This window comes from Talpa occidentalis, unplaced genomic scaffold, assembly GCF_014898055.3.
Source record: "Talpa occidentalis isolate TD23 unplaced genomic scaffold, MPIMG_talOcc4v2.1 talOcc4.15, whole genome shotgun sequence".
In the NCBI taxonomy this organism is placed as follows: domain Eukaryota; kingdom Metazoa; phylum Chordata; class Mammalia; order Eulipotyphla; family Talpidae; genus Talpa; species Talpa occidentalis.
Genome location: NW_023601543.1, coordinates 44,212,160 through 44,233,296, shown reverse-complemented (window position 1 = coordinate 44,233,296; position 21,137 = coordinate 44,212,160). Strand labels below are relative to the sequence as shown.

General features: G+C 43.6%; 1 protein-coding gene and 3 pseudogenes across 1 annotated transcript; 1 reads left to right on the top strand and 3 right to left on the bottom strand.

The window, feature by feature from the left end:
• Positions 1 to 378: 378 nt before the first annotated feature.
• LOC119245616 (60S ribosomal protein L23a-like) lies at positions 379 to 3,613 on the bottom strand (annotated as a pseudogene).
• A 2,748-nt stretch (positions 3,614 to 6,361) lies between these two features.
• LOC119246069 (heterogeneous nuclear ribonucleoprotein A1-like) lies at positions 6,362 to 13,254 on the top strand (annotated as a pseudogene).
• LOC119246388 (peroxiredoxin-2-like) lies at positions 7,429 to 8,062 on the bottom strand (annotated as a pseudogene).
• Positions 13,255 to 16,574: 3,320 nt separating the features above from the next.
• Positions 16,575 to 19,570, bottom strand: LOC119245615 (transmembrane protein 165-like). Its single transcript, XM_037511639.2, has 2 exons — positions 19,526 to 19,570; positions 16,575 to 17,943 (listed from the first exon to the last, which is right to left on the bottom strand). Exons 1-2 carry the CDS (start codon positions 19,568 to 19,570, stop codon positions 16,999 to 17,001), a joined length of 990 nt encoding a protein of 329 aa, XP_037367536.1. The 3' UTR covers positions 16,575 to 16,998.
• Between the last annotated feature and the right edge of the window lie 1,567 nt (positions 19,571 to 21,137).

The following is a 21,137-nucleotide window of genomic DNA, read 5'->3' as shown; positions in this document are numbered from 1 at the left end:
TTTTTGGTTTTTTTTTTTTTAAGATTTATTTATTTATGCATACAAGAACTGGGGTACAAGCCAGAGGTACAAGCCAGAGGTACAAGCCAGAGGTGCCAGGGGTGAGACGATTCACCACAGACAGAGTGGGGAACAGAAAGGGCAGATTGATTGAAGTACATTGCTGAGGGGAGCAGTGGGCAAGATAGGAGCTGTCTGCTGTGCCATGTGGGTCAGTTACCTGGCCAGCCAGGAATCTAACTCATGCAGTGCTGCAGTGGCTATGGATAGCTTCATAGTGCTGCAGATTAACCCCTTGCACCATCAGGGAGGCCTCTAAGTATTTTTTTTTTAATGGTGAAAAAAAATTATATTTAGAATTAGCCAGTTGGACTCAGTTTAGATGATCCCAATTTTGTTGGCAACATCCAAAGCATCATAGTCAGGAGCCAGTCGAACATAAGCCTTCTTCTCTCCATCAGGTCTGATCAAGGAATTGACCTTGGCCACATCAATGTCATAGAGCTTCTTCACAGCCTGTTTGATTTGGTGCCTGCTGGCCTTGACATGCACAATGAACACAAGAGTGCTGTTGTCTTCTATCCTCTTCATGAGTGATTCAGTGGTCAGAGGGAACTTGATGATGGCATAGGGGTCTAGCTTGTTTCTCTGGGACTCTCTTCCGAGGATATCTGGGTTGCCTTTGGAGCCACAGTATCTTGGGCCTCCGGAAGGCAGGTGATGTGTAGATCTCCTTTGTCTTGTGGCTATGGATACTTTTCAGCACTGCTGTCTTGGTCCTCAAAGATTTTGCCTTGGCCTTGGCTTTGGGAGGGGCAGGGCCTTCCTTCTTTTTGATGCCATCTCAGTGAAAAGCTGACGAATGGCTAAATATTTTTTTTTGGTGTTGGTAACTTTATTTATTTTGCATAGAAGAACTGGGGTGTAGGTCAGAGGTATGGGGTGTGAGAGGATTCACCAGAGACAGAGTGGGGAGCAGAACCGGCAGTTCTACTGAAATGCACTGCTGAGGGGAGCAGAAGAAAAGACAGGAAAGGTTGCTATGCCATGTGGGTTGCTCCCTGGCCAGGGATGAAACTCAGGCCACCAATCAAACTCAGGCTGCAGTGGTGATAGTGTTGAGACTTAACCCCTAGGCTACCAGGGAGACCCAATAGACATTTTTGTTAAAAATATATACAAAGGGGGCCTCCCCTGGTGGCGCAGCGGTTGAGCGCTGGGTTGTGAAGCTGCCCGCAGCCTCTGCACGCGGGTTCAATCCCTGGCTGCTCCCCGGCCACCGGAGGAGGGTCCCACATGGCACGCAGACCTCTTCTGCCACCCGCTGCTCCCCTCAGCAGTGTACTTTGGTCCTTCTGCATGCTCTGCTCCCCGCTCTGGCTCTGGTGAATTCTCTCACCCTCCCGTGCTTCTGACTGTACCCAGTGCTTGTATAAATAAATAAATAAATAAATAAATAAATAAATAAAACTCTTAAAAAAAAAAATATATATATATACACACACACACACACAAAGGGGGCCTCCCTGGTGGCACAGGGATTAAGGTCTCAGTGCTATCAAACTATTGTCAGCCACTGTAGCATGTGTTCTATCCCCAGCCAGGAAGCTACCCACGTGGCACAGCAGACCTTTCCTGTCTTGCCTGCTGCTCCCCCCAGCAGTGTATTTCAGTAGATCCGCCTTTTCTGCAACCTGCTCTGTCTCTGCTGAATTCTCTCCCCACACCCCCTCCCTGCACCTCTGGCCCACACCCCAGTTCTTGTATGCATAAATAAATAAAATAAATCTTTTTTTAAAAAAAGAAAGAATATATACAAATGGCCAATACACATATAAAAAGATGCTCTATGTCATTAGCCATCAGGGAAATGCCAATCAAAAGCACTATTAGGGCCTCCCCGGTGGCACAGTGGTTGAGCGCTGGGTTGCGAAGCTTCCCGCAGCCTCTGCGGCGCCGGTTCAATCCCCGGGTGCTCCCCGGCCGCTCCCCACCAGAGGAGGGTCCCACATGGTGCGCAGACCTCTCCTGCAGCCCGCTGCTCCCCTCTGCAGTGTACATCGGTCCTTCTGCCTGCTCTGCTCCCTGCTCTGACTCTGGTGAATTCTCTCACCCTCCCGCGCTTCTGACTGTACCCAGTGCATGTATAAACAAACAAATAAATAAATAAAACATGCCTCTATTTAAAAAAAAAAAAAAAAGCACTATTAGATGCTACTTCACACCTGCTAGGCTGCTTACAATTACAGTGACACACACTGATGGGGAGAAGCTGGAAACCTGATACATTACTGGTAGGAAAGTGAAATGGTGCAGTGAAATGGTGCCAGTTCAACAGTTCCTCAAAGAGTTCAGCCTAGAGTTACCATATTACTCAGAATTTCCATTCTGGCATATATTCCAGTAAGAATTGGAAGAAAACACCTGTCCACACAAAAACGTGTAAATAAGTGGTCATAACAACATTGCTTATACTAGCCAAAAAGTGATCAGCTCAAAATGCATCATCTGTTGAATAAACAATACATTGTATATCCATGTAATGGGGTGGTATTTAGTCATAAAGTACTTCTACATGCTGTGACAGGCAGGAACCTTGAAAATATGCTCAGTAAAAGAAACCACGCACAGATCACCTGTTGTGTGACCTAATTTATATAAAATGTTCAGAGGGGATAAATTGATAGAGACAGAAAATAAATTAGTATTTGCCAGGGACTTGATTGGGGGAAGAAGGAAGAATGAGTGATAATAGATATTGGGCTTGTTTTTGAGGTGATGAAAATGTTCTGAAGTTAGTGGTGAAGGTTACACTCTCTGAAAAGGGTTTTTTCTTCTTTTTTATTTTTATTTTTTTGCTTTTTCATCAGAACATTTATTAAATATCTAACTGGCCTGTGTAACTTAAGTCAGTGAAAGGGTTGCCCTCTTCTCCTGTAGGGCAGCTACTGCCAAGAGTCGTGCCACACCTAAGACCCGCAAAGGAGAGGATAAATACCCCTGAGCAAGATTCTGCTGCCCTGTCCTGGAGGATGAGGAGGACTCTGAGCCTGTTGATCCTTCATGGCAGTGAGTTTCCTGTCTGTTTAAGGCCCCCAAACTCTTTTGTTCTGAAGGCAGATGGGAAGGGACATAATGCTTGTCCTCTGGCGGGGGTGAAGCGTCTAATGCTAGAAAAGAAAGCCAGGGATAAGACTGGGGAAGAGACACACTAGTTGCTTTTCATTGACTCGGTAGGGGTTTCTGTAGTACAGGCCCCGTGCCCTTGACCATTTTCCTGTTTCCTTTCTTTTCCTGCAACTTCTGCTGCTGCCTGAGCTGCCAACTCTGTAATCCAGCGTCCCAACCCTGTGACAGCAGTATAAACAGTCTTGCGAATTTCTCCCTTTGGACTTTTCTTTGTAGCTGGCCTTTCATTGGAAGAGCAGGGGGTCCATCCGCTTAAGATTAATATGGAAATGCATTAAGTAGCAGCAAGAAAGTAGCTCAGTAAGTAGCCCGAATGGTTGGCAGCCTGGCTCTACTGGAGTGGCCACTGGCTCACAACCTGAACCTCAGCCCCTCAGAGCAGCCTCCGGACCCCTCTGGACAGCACAGTACCTAAAGCAGCCATGCTGAGGTGGAGGAGCCAGAAGTGTGAAATGGTGAATTTTATGGCATGTGAATTATAAATAAAGAAGAACATCAGGACAGGTCAACGTCACACATAGTATAAGTAGTGTGATTTTACATGTCTCCTTGATACCTGCTTTATTCTAATATGTTGTCCTCATTGATTTGCAGTATATTTCACAGCTTTCCTTTTTGTTGTTCTTCCCATCCCTTTTATCATTTAGTATAGTACCTTACAAAAGATATGATTTTATGTGTTGAATTCCTTGAATTCCTTAATAAAAATAAGTTTTAAAAAGATTTATTTATTTATTTATTTATTTATGTGTGGAAGAATTGGGGTGTAGGCCAGAGGTGTGGGGGAGGGGGTGGGGAGTGGTGAGAGGATTTGCCAGAGACAGAGTGTGGAGCAGAACAGGTGGATCTACTAAAATATACTGCTAAGGGGAGCAGCAGGCAAGACATCAGAGGTCTGCTGTGCCATGTGGGTTAGCTCCCTGGCCAGGGATGGAACTCAGGCCTTAGATGGGACAGCACTGAAACTTAATGACCCTTGTTGCCACAAGGAAGGCCCCCCTTTAATAAAAAGAATTATCCAACTTCATGTTTTATTTTTCCTCACTAGTCTCTAAATTCCCTGAGGCTAGGAATCATGGTAGATTCATCTCTGTATTCTCTTCCTACACCCAAAACTTACTTTTCATCCACCTTGTGCCTAGTACAGTGCCTGATACAAAAATACTGCTTAGAATACCTTATTCCCCCCCCCAAATTGAATCTAATCTCCTCTAATATTGGGTTTCATTGTACTCTCCACCTTTCTATTCTTTACATGTGGGTTCTTAATCAATGATAAATTCTATGTACATCTGCTTTCCCATTTGTCACATCAAATTGTACTTGGCCTCAGTGAATGTGTTCTAGTGAAACTCTGCATGCATCTATTATTTTAACTGTCATTTATAAGTTCATTACTCATCTGTCTTAGATTATGAATGCAAAGGTCACAGAAAACTATGGTCAGAGGCTTCATTAAGTGTGCTATTATCTTCGTAAATTCTCCAACTGAGAGCCCTTTGTAAATAAGTGCTGGCTAACCATATCCAGATGATGGTGAAATTACAACTCCTCTTTTGCTTATTTGGATTTTGTATCCAGCTTTCTTATTTTGGGAACAAGTACTTACGAAAAAGGAAAACTAGGTTCTCATATGGAATTAAACAGGTACTGACTGGACCTCAAGGAAGCCAAGGAGATGGACTTTTTTTTTTTTTTTTTTTTTTAAAGATTTATTTATTTTATTTATGCATACAAGAACTGAGGTGTAGGCCAGAGGTGCCGGCCGTGAAAGGATTCACCAGAGAAAGAGTGGGGAACAGAACAGGCAGACTGACTGAAATACACTGCTGAGGGGAGCAGCAGGCCAATCAGGAGGGGTCTGCTGCACCATATGGGTTGCTCCCTGGCTGGGGGCGATCCAGCAAGCCACAGAGGCTGAGGATTGCTTCATAATGCTGTGCTTAACCCCTTGCACCACCAGGGAGGCCCAAGAAGATGGACTTTGAAAAGCAAGCATTGTAGCTTGGTCATGAAACTTAGTTTCTGGTGTTATCTGGAAGCATTTTCTTTAGAATCAAGGCAGATAGACTGGGGAAACAAGAGGGGGTGGGGGTAGGAATGTGAAGTTTCTACCTTAGCTGTGAATTAACAGAGTTTTTCTGTCCCTAGCTCTCTGGGTCTAGCTCATTTTAATTTGAAACACCATTAAATAAAATTGGTGCCTCAGGGTTTCCCCCCTGAAATTGACTAGCAGCTCCACAAGCCTGTTGTTCTACTAATGTTTCCTGCTGGTTATTTATATGCATTTCTTTAAAACCCAATGTTCATTTGTTCCAAAGGCTTAAACCACCAGAATAAGGCCACAAGTTTTACTCATTTTTCTTCACCATTCTACTTACCAGTAAAGCACTGCACAAGGTGCAGTGGATCAAAATCAGTACATTTTGTAGTACAACCAAGAGATATGCCCCCTGATGGGGAAAAAATGAAGTCACAGACCCATTGCAATACTCAGACTCAATACTCTCAGGTCTTAGGATGTGTTCTTTCTCAAAAGTTCAGCTGTTTCTTTTGCAATTGACTTCTGGTGTCTGCCTCACCAGTTTTCAAGATGTACTTAAAAATGTCCAGGAGATGATAAACATTAAGCTTAAAGACTGCTTCACCTCACGTACATGTATCACTGACAAGCAGTGTTTTGGGCCATACCTGTAGGCCCAAATGTTCACACAATTATCTACCATTAAGTGACAATATCAAAATAAAGGAAAGGTGATGGTGCAAATGAATAGAATAAGAGGTGTTCCATGCTAGGTACTTGCAGAAAGCCAAAGGTAACATTAGAACTTATAAGAGAAACTACGCTTTTGCGAAGGGATAAGACTTCTCTAAAAGGGGTCATTTTATGGAAGGATAGAAACTAGACTTTTAGTGCCGAACATAATGTAGTATATACAGATGTTGATTTATAATGCTGAATTCCTAAAATCTATATACTGTTTTTAACCAACTATGAGCACATTGAGAGTAAGAGTGAAGAAATTTTTCCTGCTGGCTCAGGTCACCCGGCATAGATCACCTTGTTCTCAAATCTCTGGACTATAAAATGAAACCTAAATGAGAGCCTTTTCTTTCTGCCTGAGGATGCCTACAATTAAGCATCTTAAAAGTCTCCCCTTCTACCACCATCATGGCTAAGCCAGAGTCTCCCAAAGAGCCCCAACAGCCGCGGATGTTCTTCGTTGGAAGTTTAAGCTTTGAAACCACTGATGGGAGATGAGAAGCCATTCTGAGCAATGAGGAATGCTCATAGACTGTGTGGTGATGAGAGATCCAAACACCAAGCAATCCAAAGGCTTTGGGCTTGCTGCTTAGGCATCGGAGAAGGAGGTGGATGTAGCTATGAATGCAAGGCCACACGAGGTGGATGGAAGAGTGTGGAACACAGGGTTGTGTCAAGAGAAGATTCTCAAAGATCCAGTACCTGCTTAACTGTGAAAAAGATTTTTGTTGGTGGCATTAAAGAAGACACTGAATAACATCACCTTAGAGATTATTTTGAGCAGAATGGGAAAATTGAGGTGATTGAAATCATGACTGATGGGGGCAGTGGCAAGAAGAGAGGCTTTGCTTTCATAACCTCTGATGACCATGATTCTGTAGACAAGATTGTCATTCAGAAATGCCACACTGTGAATGGCCACAACTGTGAAGCAAGGAAAGCCCTAACTAAGCTAGAAATGGCCAGGGCTGGGCCTCCCCGGTGGCGCAGCGGTTGAGCGCTGGGTTGTGAGGCTGCCTGCAGCCTCTGCGGTGCCGGTTCGATCCCTGGCTGCTCCCCGGCCACTGGAGGAGGATCCCACAAGGCGCGCAGACCTCTCCTGCCGCCCGCTGCTCCCCTCAGCAGTGTACTTCGGTCCTTCTGCCTGCTCTGCTCCCCGCTCTGGCTCTGGTGAATTCTCTCACCCTCCCGCGCTTCTGACTGTACCCAGTGCTTGTATAAATAAATAAATAAATCTTAAAAAAAAAAAAAAAAGAAAAAAGAAATGGCCAGGGCTACATCCAGCTGAAGAGGTCGGAGTCATCCAGGAAACTTTTTTTTTTCACCATCTCTAATACTTTATTAGTTACCTCTAGGCCTGTGCCTGCTGTGTGGAGGGCTCTCATACTCCCATTTGGGAGCATGGGAAGACCTTGGCCTACCCCTCAGGGTAACAGACTATGGGGATTGAAGGGGCAGGTCTGGCCTTTTCTGGGTCAGCACAGGGTACTCAGGCAGGGGCCAAGAGCCAAAGCCATGTATCTACTATAGTTGTGTTTGGGGAAGTTCTTTGCTGTCATCCACCTTGGGCTTGATTGTATCACTGACTGTTTTTTAGCCAGCAGGACAGACATCCCCATGCTCATCAGTGTACTGGAAGGCCTGGACCAGTTTGCAAGGCCTCATCCACAGAATGCCCAACAGGCAAATCATTGATAGTGATCTACTGAAGGTCACCGGAGCCATCGATGATAAAGAGGCCCCTGTAGATGATGCCCTCATCTTCTTTCAGCATACCTTAATCTTGGCATAGACTTGTGGTTGTGTCAGCCATCAGGGAGATGTGCAGGGGGCCTAGACCTCCCTTCTTCCAGGGGTGTTGATTCAAGGCACATGAGTGAACTGAGAGTCTACATCTACAGACACCCCCAGAACTTCGCAGCCTAGTTTGTGGAGGCTCTGCATGTTCTCAGAAACTGATGATCTCTGTGGGGCACAAAAAGGTGAAGTTCAGTGTGTAGGAAAAGAGCACCACAGGTTTTCCTCAGTGGTCAGAAAGCGTCGATTCTTTGAAGGCGCCATCTACCTCAGCGAAGCCTGGAAGTCCTTCAGGCTTTCAGATGTGCACATTGCCCAAGGCCACAACAGAAAGCTGTAGGGGGCAAGGGCAGGAGGCAGGGACCCACCCAAGCACTGACTCACATTCTCAGCACCTCGTTCTGGAAACTGGTGCTGGTTGTGGAGGTGGTTTTGGTGGGAATGACAACCTGCGTGGTGGAGGAAACTTCAGTGGTTGAAGTGGTTTTGGTGGCAGCCATCGTGGTGGGGGTTGTGGAGGAATAAGGAAGATATGGTAGCAGTGAGGATGGCTATAATGGATTTGATTTGGCAATGATGGAAGCAATTTTGGAGGTGGTGGAAGCTACCGTGATTTTGGCAATTACAACAATCAATCTTCAAATTTTGTTTTTTCTTTTTAAGATTTATTTTATTTATTTATGCATACAAGAACTTGGATACAGGACAGAGGTGGTGTGTGTGTGTGTGTGTGTGTGTGTGTGTGTGTGTGTGTGAGAGAGAGAGAGAGAGAGAGAAGAGAGAGAGAGAGAGAAGAGAGGATTCACCAGAGTCAGAGTGGGAAACAGAATAGGCAGACTGACTGAAATACACTGCTGAGGGGAGCAACGGGTGAGACAGGAGAGGTCTGCTGAGACAGGAGAGGTCTGCTGTGCCATGTGGCCTCCCTGGCCTCCCTGGCTGGCCCAGGATCAAACTCCTATTACAGTGGTTGCTGATACCTTCATAGTGCTGAGACTTAACCCCTTGCGCCACCAGGGAAGCCATCTCAATGTTCAAATTTTGAACCTTGAAAGTAGGAAACTTTGGAGGCAAAAGCTCTGGCCCCTGTGGGGAAGGCCAGTACTTTGCCAAACCAGGAAAGCAAAGTGGCTATGGTGGTTCCCCAGCAGCAGCAGTGGCAGAAGGTTTTAATTAAGGAAATAAAAATAAAGTTTAGCAGGAGAGGAGAGCCAGAAAAATGACAGTGGAGCTACAGGTTACAATAGCTTTGTGAACTCAGCCAAGCACAGAGGTGGCAAGGCCTAGCTGCTACAAAGAAGACACATTTTATTTTATTTTTTAAAGATTTATTTATGCATACAAGAACTGGGGTATAGGCCAGAGGTGTGGAGGGTGAAAGGATTCACCAGAGTAGGGAACAGAACAGGCAGACTGACTGAAATACACTGCTGAGGGGAGCAGTGGGGGAGACAAGGGAGGTCTACTAAACCATGTGGGTAGCTCCCCGGCCGGGGATCGAACTTGTGCTTCAGTAGCTGAGGACTGGCCGGGGATCGAACTTGTGCTTCAGTAGCTGAGGATAGCTTCATAGTGCTGACACTTAACCCCTTGTGCCACCAGGGAGGCCCACAAAGGGTTTTAGTATAGATTTTTTTTTGGTACCTAAGCTATTGATTGCAAAATGTAATAGTCTGAACATGAAGCTATATAAATGTGTCTTTAAAAAAAACCTAGATGAGATAAGAATAGAGTATATGACAAACTTTCATTTTCTCCTGGAGGTATGTTTTTCACAGGCCTCCCTGGTTGAAGGTAAAGATCAGAAAATGCAAGCAGCAGGAACAAAGATATTCCTGAAGACCCCCTTGCACACTGAACAATACTGTGTAACTTTACTAACTGCTTTCTGTGAAATATTGATAGTTTCTTTGGAAACCTGGGTTAGTTGTCTCCTTTTCTTGTCACAAGAAAATAGATACTTGTCTTGTGTGTTATCCATCTTGGTAGGGTGTTTTATTTGGCCCAGATATCCACCAAAAGAAGAACTCATTGAATTCAGTTTAGGGAATGTTACATAAATAACAATTTAAAAAAATTTATTTATTTATGCATACAAGATCTGGGGTACAGGCCAGAGATGCGGGGGGTGAGGGGGGGAGAGAAGATTCACCAGAGACAGAGTGGGGAACAGAACAGGCAGACTGACTGAAATACACTGCTGAGGGTACCAGCAGGTGAGACAGGAGAGGTCTGCCAGGCCAGGTGGGTTGCTCCCTGGCCTGCGAGGGCTCAAACTTCTGCTGCAGAGGCTGCGGATCGCCTCATAGTGCGGTGTTTAACCCCTTGTGCCACCAGGGAGGTCCCTACATTAATAATAATTTAAAAAATCGTGTTTTCCCTATCTGTGCAGGGCGGAACTTCCCCCACTAGTCTTCTACACCATTCACTTATAACGCTTCACAACAAGTTTCAGCCTTCTAAGTTTTCAAAAAAATTTTTTAGGATTTGGGGGGTGGCATCCAGCTAGTGTCCTTGCCCTCATGGAAAGGGGCTGAAAAAGCAAAAGGTTTTGATAAAAGTAGAGGTTTCTTACAGGCGTCAGGATTTGAGATGAGTATAAGAAGAGAAATGATTTTTTTAAGCCGGAGAATTGCATCCCAAATCCCTTTGTGAAGGAGCTTTGTGTTTGAGAATTAAATAAGGAAGTAGCTTGTTTTGAATTCAGTTTTGTCACTGACTCACTCTATGAATTCAGGCCCAAACCCTTCCCATCTCTGGTTTCAGTTTTCCTATCTTTCCAATTATCACTAGTTGGTTGAAGCAGATGGTAATCTATTGGAGCAGGGAGCTCACTGGAGTGAAAAATACTCGGTTCTGGTCCACTCTAAAACTTACTAGATGTTGCAGCTTTTGGGAAATTGGCTCATTTCTCTGGGCCTTAGTTTCCTCATCTATGAAATCGGAAAAGTCACTCCTTAGTTTTCCTTATAAAATGATAATTTAGTAAAAAACCAAAGATTTGTCTACTGTAAAATGCTATGTATTTGTGAAGTTAATGAAAGCTGAGAATAATGAGAGCGACTTAGAAATGTGAAAAGGGCGCGACTGCACTGACCCCCGCCTTGGGTCTGTGAGGTCCGCCCGGGGCGCAATAAACTTTCCCTCACTTTGAGAAATGTAAAAAAAAAAAAAAAAAGAAATGTGAAAAGGAGGAGTCGGGGCAAAAGTAAAATAAATTTGTGGTTAAAAAGGAAAAAAGAGATGAAGGGAAAGAAAAGGAGGAAGAAGGAGGGAATTCCAGTGACTCTAAACCCTGAGGAAGAGCAACCGGTCAGGAAAAGTGGGGGAGGGGCCCAGGGCGGCTGGTCGCAATGCCGGCGGAGCCATTTGGGTAGCGCGCGGTGGTTGGGCTCTGGGCCTATTTGCCTGTGGCTCCCCCACCCCCAGGCTTTCATCACTCTGTACCCCCGGATTCTTCTAGGACCTAAGATGGCGGCGCCTGTACTGGGACAAATTCTGCGGGCGTAGCGGGTGTGGAAAGGCGTCCAAGGGACGAATCTGCTAAGGAAATTCCAGAAAGCTCGCCCCTTTTTTGTGTTGTGGTGAGTGCTGGGCCTCACAGCAGCTCGAGATGTGGCTGTTCGGGAGGCGACACACTTCGGAATCGCGTGGCCTGCCTGAGTGGGGGGAGGAGCCGGCTTGGTTTCGTTTTTTTGTCTCGCCTCTCTTCAAAATATCGGAGAATCATTTCTTTCTCCTTCATCACCTTACCACCACTGATAAGGCAAGGTGGTTGCCTAGAAGGGATTCTGGGTCGTTCTATGGTTTTTCCTTGACTAAATGGGTTTTTATTGACACCACGCTGCACCAAAATGGAAGATTCCATCTCCCCTGCGGGCTTTCAGGAACAGCCTAACCTCCTGGGCCTACCCGTTCTTATTTACTTGCCTTGCGTGTGCAACCTAAGTAGTTCTGATAAACTAACCAGTTTGTGGCATATTCGTTATGGGCTAGATTAATTTTTTTTCTATGCCCTTTATGTATAAACAAATGAGGATTTTCAGGCATATACTATTTAATATATGTTCTGGAAGCATCTCAGTAGGGTGTGTGTATGGGTGTACGTAAGTATTCAGGTCATCTCTCGGAGGAATTGCTCTGTTATTTTGTGGATTGTTAGCTGCACTGCTCCATGAGTAAGAAAAATATTTAAAACCTCCTGGTGGAAATAAATTTATGTTAATATTTACTATTTGGGGAGGACAGTAAAAATTGACCTCTAATTTGTTGTTAAATCCTCATGTGGTTAAAAGAAATTTCAGTTAAGAGGTGCCCAGGTCTCACTCATAGGTTGCTGGAGAATGAATTCCTGCAACCCTTTCAAAAAGTAATCTGGCAATATTTAGGGAAATTAAAAAAAAACAAAGATATCACTTCACTCAATACTCGAACCTAGTCTGACTTTTAAAAACCCATTTTGTGGGGCCTCCCTGGTGGCGCAGGGGGTCAAGACACAACCTATGAGGCTGTCTGCAGCCACTGCAGCACGACTTCGATCCCCAGTCGGCCAGGGAGCAACCCACATGGCGCGGCAGACCTCTCCTGTCTCGCCCACTGCTCCCCTCAGTAGTGTATATTAGGTCATTCCACCCGTTCTGTTCCCCACTGTCTCTGGTTAATCCTTTCACCCCCACACCTCTGGCCTGTACCCCAGTTCTTGTATGCATAAATAAATAAATCTTAAAAAAAAAACCATTTTGCAAAAACAGAAGTACCAGTATATAAAGATGCATGAACAACAATGTTTTGCAGCTCTGTTTTTGTGACAACTGGAAACAACCTGTATTTCCATAAAAAGGAGAATATTTGAATAAATTATGGAACATTCTTATTATGAAATATTTTGTAGCGGTGGTAACAGTTTACCTCCTTACTCTCTTGATCTAGAGAATGCTATAATGGATTGTTATGTGAGAAAAATAAGTTGCAGAATACCCTGGTATGGGCCTATGTTTTTAGTGGTGATGGTTGTGGGGGAGGGGTTGTGAAAGAATGTTAGATTAACTTCTTTTTGAGGCTTTTGGTATGTTATGAATATTAGGACACACACGCAGATATTTACAGAAACACATAAAAAGAATAATACAAGAAAACTTCTCACCAGCCAAGAAATTTTTTAAAAAATTAACAGACCAGAAGGAAAAAGAAAAATATCGGATGGTTTCACTTGTAACAGGAATGATAGGGGAACCAAATAAGACATCAGTGTAAAAAAAAAAAAAAAAGTACAAAACACAACAAAGGAAAAACAGAGAATTACAAATCAGAGACATATTGCAGGGGAGGAGGAGGGAGAGGGATCAGGGGGAGGGAGGCAGGAGAACAGGAGACTGTGGTGATGGTGGAGGTGTGCCTTGGGGAACGGAAGGAAATTCTATGGGAACTCAACCTGAGGGGGTTGGGGGAAGAAAAAAAAAATTTTTTAAAGATTTATTTATGCATACAAGAGCTGGGGTACAGGCCAGAGGTGTGGGGGGTGAGAGGACTCACCAGAGACAGAGTGGGGAACAGAACAGGCAGACGGACTGAAATACACTGCTGAGGGGAGCAGCGGGCAAGACAGGAGAGGTCTGCTGCGCCATGTGGGTAGCTCCCTGGTCAGCCAGGGATGGAACTCATGCTTCAGAGGCTGCAGATTGCTTCATAGTGCGGTGCTTAACCCCTTGCGGCACCAGGGAGGCCCAAGAAAATGTTTTTTTTTAAAATAAAAAATTAAAAAAACAAATATTAAAGAAGAAATTAAAATAAATAAATAAAATTAACAGAAAAATACTCCATTACTATTATAGTTGAACTTCTCTGTGCCCATCTCTGATTGCATCGCTCTCTTCCCTCATCCGCAGAGGTAGCTATTATTTATTTTTTTAAAGATTTATTTATTTATTTATACAAGCACTGGGTACAGTCAGAAGTGCGGGAGGGTGAGAGAATTCACCAGAGCCAGAGTGGGGAGCAGAACAGGCAGACTGATGAAGAAGTACACTGCTGAGGGGAGCAGCGGGCGCGGCAGGAGAGGTCTGAGGGCCATCTGGGACCCTCCCCTGCGGCTGGGGATTGAACCGGTGTTGCAGAGGCTGTGGGCGGCCTCACAACCCAGCGCTCAACCGCTGTGCCACCGGGGAGACCTGGTAACTATTATTTTTAACAATGATTATTTTTTCCTTGCATTTCTGAACTTTTTGACATATGAACTTCTAACATGGGTTTTTTGTTTACAAATTTAAAGAAATTTTTTTAAAAAATCAATAAAAAAGATGAGTTTTTATTCATCTGGAATCAGTAATTTCTTTTTTTTTTTCAAATTGTCAAATACTTTATTTTTTTATTTTTATTTTTTAAAAGATTTATTTATTTATTTATATAAGCACTGGGTACAGTCGGGAGGGTGAGAGAATTCACCAGAGCCAGAGCTGGGAGCAGAACAGGCAGAAGGACCGAAGTACACTGCTGAGGGGAGCAGCGGGCATGGCAGGAGAGGTCTGTGCGCCATGTGGGACCCTCCTCCAGTGGCCGGGGAGCAGCCGGGGATCGAACTGGCACTGCAGAGGCTGCGGGCAGCTTCGCAACCCAGCGCTCAACCGCTGCGCCACTGGGGAGGCCCTGGAATCAGTAATTTCTAAATTGAGGGCAGAATCTAATTGACAACAAACAAACAAACCAGAAATAAGTGTTGGCAAAGGACCTGGAGAAATTGGAACTCTCATACATTATTGCTGGGTTACAAAATGATACAGCCATTTATCTGTGAGAAATTGGTGATTTCACCATAAGTTAAACAGAATTTCCTAACAAACACTTCTTTTTTACTGTTTTTGGTTTTTTAAAAAAACTGCAATCATTTTAGTGTGTTTGAAGTGGTCTTTTGTTTGGTTTTGATTTGCACTTCCCTAATGACTTACGATTTGGAGTACATTTCCAGTGTTTGTCAGCCATTTATATATTTTTTTGTAGAAGTGTCTCTTTAAGTCTTTTGCCCATTTTTTAATTTGGGTGTTTTGTTGTTAAGTTGTAAGAATTCTTTATACATTCTGGATAGTTGACTGTTATATATGTGATTTGCAATCCCTTGCCCCCCTTTCTGTAGGGTTTTTTAAAAATAATTTCTTGATAATGTCCTTTGGTGTACATATTTTTTAAATTTGAAGTCCAATTTTTCCTTTTGTGTGAAATCTGAGAATTCTTTGCCAAATCCAAGTTCATGAAGATTTACCCTTATGTATTTTTCTAAGCTTTTTATGGTTTTAACCCTTATGTTCATGTAATCGATCCATTTTCAGTTATTTTATGTATATGATGTGAAGTCCAATTTCATTCTTTTTTTTTTTTGTGGGACCCTCGCTGGCGGCCGGGTAACGAACTGGCGCTGCAGAGGCTGCGGGTAGCCTCGCAGCCCAGCACTCAACCGCTGTGCCACCAGGGGAGGCCCCCAACTTCATTTTTTTACATGTACATAGCCAGTTTTCCAAGCACCATTTATTGAAGAGAGTATTCATTCATTCCCCATTGAATGATCTTGGCACCCTTATCTAAATTCCTTGCCCTTAGGTGTATGGGTTTATTTCTGGTCTTTCAATCTATTCCATTTGTCCCTATCTTTATGCCAGTACCACACCATTTTGATTACTGTAGACAGTGGTAAGTACCACACCATTTTGATTACTGTAGACAGTGGTAAGTTTTAAAATTGCATAGTATCAGTCCTCCAACTCTGTTTTTTTCTTTTTCAATATTATTTTGGCTATTCAGAGCTTCTTGCAATTCATGTGAATTTTTCCATCTCGTTTGCAGTTATAAGGAAAAATATAAGGAATTGTAAACCAAAAATACAATAATAGTGGTTTTTTTTTAAGATTTATGTATGTATGTATGCAAGTTCTGGGGTACAGGCCAGAGATGCGGGGGGGCGGGGCATGAGAGGATCTGTCAGAGACAGAGTGGGGAGCAGAGCAGGTAAATTAACTGAAATACACTGCTGAAGGGAGCAGCCGGCAAGACAGGAGAGGTCTGCCGCGCCATGTGGGTTTCTCCCTGGCTGGTCGGGAAACAACCAGAGGCTGCGGATTGCTTCTTAGTGGTGCATAATCCCTTGTACCACCAGGGAGGCCCAATAATAGTGGTTTTTATAGTTACCCCTGTAGTTACCCTTACCCATATTCTTTATTTTCTCATATACTTTTTTTGGGCAAATAACTTCTATTTAATGGAACAAAACATAATGGCAAAAGAAAAAAAAAGAGAGAAGATTTTTCTTTCTCTCTTTTTTTTAAAGATTTATTTATTTATTTATCTATTTATTTATACAAGCACTGGGTACAGTCAGAAGCGCGGGAGGGTGAGAGACTCCACCAGAGCCAGAGCGGGGAGCAGAACAGGCAGACTGATGGGGATGGGAGTAGCGGGCGCCGCGGGAGAGGTCTGCGCGCCAGAGAAGATTTTTCTTTTTTCTTTTTTTTTTTTTTTTTCCACTGGTCATACCACTTTTATTTACATTGCATCTATGTTACATTGTTTATTCAATATAGAAAAAAATATGAATACACTCATAGCATTCCTTTTAATTTGGTAATTCCACATTGTCAAATATTGACTGTTTTTATATTGGGCTTCCGACCCAATTTAAAAAAAAAGCAAATGGCCTGGCAAACAATTGTGTCATGTTGCTATTACAGTAATACATCTCTCTTGCCTTTTTTAAAACATAACAAGCTAATTTTGAAAAGGTTTCTGATTAAACTACTGCTTATTGGCTCAAGGAAAGATTTTAAAAGAGAAACTCATTCTTCCCAAGAAAAATCTTAAGGTCAACAGCTTAAACACCTCTCTGATCCAAGAGAAAATTTATATTCCTTACAAAGGGGTCAGTGCTAGAAGAAAATTGAGTGGTAGACCCCACTGCACAATGGTTCTGCATATCCCTCCCCCCCTCCAAAAAAAACCCCAAAAAACAAAACACCCAAACAATAAAAGGAACATAATTATGCTGGAGAAAAGAGAAATCCACACTTAGACATGAGGTTTCTTTTCAAAATCCATGTTGCAAATAGAATCAATGATTATTTCTTTAGGACATAATACTTTCATTAAATGTGTCAAACTCACAAATCAATGCTACAAAATACAGTTTTTTCCATCACTTTTAGTTATAATGTACACTATGTACATAGAGTTACCTATCTTATACTAAATACAAATGAACAAGTAGCTTGTTAAAAACCAGATTCAGGACTTATAAATAGTGCAGAAAATGCAAACGCCAAAAATATGATGCCTCCTATGATTGTCACTGTTCTGACAGAGATTTTTTGTGCTATCATTCTTCCTCCAATTACTGCCAGTCCTGTGCACAAGCAGTGTCCCACTGTTCCGCCCACAGCTACACCATAGGGATCCTCTCTGGCTGCCAAAACAATTGTAGTTAGATGGGAGCGATCACCCCACTCTGCTAAGAATGTCAGTGTCAGAGCTTGAACAAAGATGGGCGAAATAAAATGCAGCCACTTTTTCTGAGGTATCATTGTGCTTGTACCTGTCTTGACATCACCTGGTCCATTTAAGAGTTTGGTTCGTTGAAATTCTTCATCTTTTTTCTTTAATTCTGCTTGAACTTCTTCCAGTTCCTCTTGACCCTCATCTGGACTCATCTTTAAGCCTTCCCGAAGCATTCTAATGCCAAAAATGGCAAATAAAGCAGTTGAGACATAGTATGTATACACCCTGGGGATGACTGTGGTGGCATAACCAAACAAAACGGATAAGCACGTCATCAAGCCCAAGGCCAGCATAGCACCAGCCAATACTGTCAATCGGTTATAGCGCATCGCCATGATGGCGGCTATGAAAAATGTCTTATCACCCAGTTCAGACACAATGATAACTGATATGGCAGCGACAAATGCATGGATAAAGCCCAAATTAGTTTGTGTAGCTGGATCTTCTTTATTGGCATGAACTGGAGCAACTGGTGTAAATCCTTTCTCGGCCCGGGCGGCTTCGGGGCCCTGCCCCGCGGCGGGCTGCGGCTGCAGCTGCTGGGCAGGCGCCGGCGGCTCCTTGTTCCGGTGGCTCAGGTCCTCCTCGGGCACGGCCCGCAGCAGCGGGGCCAGCAGGAGCAGCAGCAGCCGGAGCGCAGATGCGCGCCAGAGAAGATTTTTCTAATGGAGGATTAAATGTGAGATTTCTTCATGTACTTTTGAGTTACTGTGTATTGTCCTGCCATCTTAGCCTGAAAACGCTCTTTGGCAATTCTTGTAGGGAAGGCTTATTAGAGATGAACTCCCTCAGCTTTTTAAAAATCTAAATGTCTTAATTTCTTCTTTGACATATTTATTGAAATGTAATTCATATACCATTCAGTTCATTCATTTAAAATGTACAATTCATTACTTTTTAGTAGATGTGCACCTATTACCCTACTCAGTTTTATAACATTTTCATCACCTAAACAAGTCCATATGCTTTAGCCATAGGCCCAAAACCCTTTACCCCATTTGCCCAGCCCTAGGCAACCACTAATTTATTTTTTGTCTCTATTGATTTAGCAGTTTTGAACATTTCATATGAATGGAATCATGTATCATCTTTTATGATTGACTTATTTCAGTTAGCTTAACACTTAGGGCCTCTCTGGTGGCCTGGGGGTTAAGGCTCAGTGCTATCACATTGATGGCCTGAGTTCAATCCCTGGCCAGGGAGCTGATCCACATATGGCGCAGCAGACCTCTCCTGTCTCATCCGCTGCTCCCCTCAGCAGAAGGTTTTAGTGAATCCGCCTTGAGTGCGCCCCGTTCTGTCTCTGATAAATCCTCTCACACCCCACACCTCTGGCCTATACCCCAGTTCTTTTTTTTTTTTAAGATGTATTTATTGATGCATATAAGAACTGGGGTACAGACCAGAGGCGTGTGTGTGTGGGGGGGGGGTGAGAGGATTAACCAGAGACAGAGTGGGGAACAAAAAGGGCAGACTGACTGAAATACACTGCTGAGGAGATGTCTGCTGTGCCATGTGGGTAGCTCCCTGGCTGGCCGGGGATCAAACTCATGCTGCAGTGGGTGCGGATAGCTTCACGGTGCTGTGCTAAACCCCTTGTGCCACCAGGGAGGCCCCACCCCAGTTCTTGTAAGCAATAAATCTTCAAAAAAAAAAAAGCTCAAAGGTTCATCCCTGTTTTAGTGAATATTAATATAATATAATATTCCATAGTACAAATATAACACATTTTGTTTATCTGTTTATCCATTGATGGACATTTGGATTGTTTCCACCATTAAACTATTAAGAATGGTTTTGGAAAATGTTCATGTACAAGTTTCTGTGTAGACATGTTTCATTTCTCTAGGTGTATATTCAACACGTTATTGTTGTTCTAATTGTTTGAGAAACCCCTGAACTCTTCCAAAGTGGCGGCCCCATTTTACACTCATATCAGCAGTGAATGAGGCCTCTAATTCATCCACACTTGTCATTATCTGACTTCATCCAATTCTCACCATCCCTGTAGGTGTGAAGGGTATCTCATTTGGGTGTGCTTTCGCATAGGTTACTCCCCTGATGTTGCTCCTTAGGTGCATTTTTTTTTTAATTGAGGTAACATTGGTTTACAACACTGTGTGATTCAGAGGTACGGCATCATAACTCATCAGATACAGGTTACTACACAGAAAGATGCAATTTGAATACACCCACAAATCACCCCCGGATGTCACTGGCTTTGTTAGTCCTCTCTGCTCGCACATAGCTGTCAAACTCCCATTTTACTGTGAACTGATTGTTTTCCATAACGCTGTGGGGCATAAACTACTCTAAAACTGAACCCCATCAACTTAAGGGTCCTTTCAAGGAATCATTTCTGAGGTCAGTATTTGATATTTGTTCTGACCCCTGAAGGATTCTTCCCAGTTTCCTTAATCCTTAGTTCTCTCCTGCACATTAGCTGACCTAGAGGTTAGTGTTTTGAATCTTTTCCCATTTCTCTCTTACTACAACCTCACCATTTTTCAGGACTTTTCTAGGCTTTACTTTCTCCATGATTTTGCAAATGAATTTCCTTTGGGAAGCGATTAGGAGCTATCTTTGTTAAAGTCTGTTTCTTCCCTTAAGCAAAAACTCAGCCTGGTCTCTGAAGGTGAGGGTAGGGAGAATGGCAAGTTTCTCTCTGACAGCTGTCTTTGATTAGCAGAGTGCTTGGTGGAGGGAAAGGTGCTGCCAAAGTTCCTCTCTGTTAACCTCTTTCTCCTCACAACATAGGGCAAGCATGATCAGGGCCCAGTTAAAGTCTGTGGTTACCAGTGGGGGTTAAACCAGTGGAGGCTATTTGGCAGAAAGGAACCCCTATCTTTCTACCATACTTCCCCCGGATTCTGCCTTGGCAACAGGCAAGTAGGGTCACTGCATGAGAAACTCTGATGCCCTGTTCCTCCTGGTGTTACTGAACTTGGGCCCACTACCCCATGGCACAGAAGCCAAAAAACATGCCATCAGTTTTTGAGAAAAGAACTGGTTTAATTTGAGGTCCTCTGGCAGGAGACTGGAGGCAAGGCTCTCAAATCAGGATGGAGCTTTGGGCAGTGCTTATGGGGTTGAAGAACCATTGTTGATAGTCTGTTCCTTTCTGCTAAATCATGGTGTAACTAGAATTAGGATCTAGAGTATGCCTCACTTCTGAATGTTGTCTGTCTAACCATGAGTCAGGGATCTTAGTTCTGTGTTCCATGGCTATTTTCCGTCCAAGCAATGAGAAGTCACCTCGACAGTGAACACTCTTCTGGGCCTGCATTCTGAAACACAGCTTGCCGAGCTTTTATTTATTTATTTATTTGCCTTGTTTAAAATGGGCAGGAGTATTTTTGTCCCTTTATTGTAAACCTGCCCTGCTCCTCTTGTAAGATAAGCAGAAATACAAATCGACCATCATGACCACCATAGTTTCACTGGAAAGGAAATCTTGTGAATGGGGCTGCAGGGGAGAGGAACCTTGTGTTCCTGGCTGCAAGTCTTGAGTGGAGTCTTCCTCATCTGAATTGGTATTTGGTTATAACCTAGTTTTTATCCTTTAAGAGTTTGAAAAAGCTGTATTATTACATATGGGTACATGAAATTAGTAGTTCTTGCATACTTTCTCAGTAGGTAAGAAGTTGACATTTCTGAACAACAATGTAAGAAAATTAAAAAAAGTTTAATCAATCAAAACAAAGTTTACTGGGCCTCCCCGGTGGTGCAGTGGTTGAGCGCTGGGTTGCGAAGCTGCCCGCAGCCTCTGCAGCACCGGTTCGATCCTCGGCTGCTCCCCGGCCACCAGAGGAGGGTCCCACATGGCGCGCAGACCTCTCCTCCTGCCCGCTGCTCC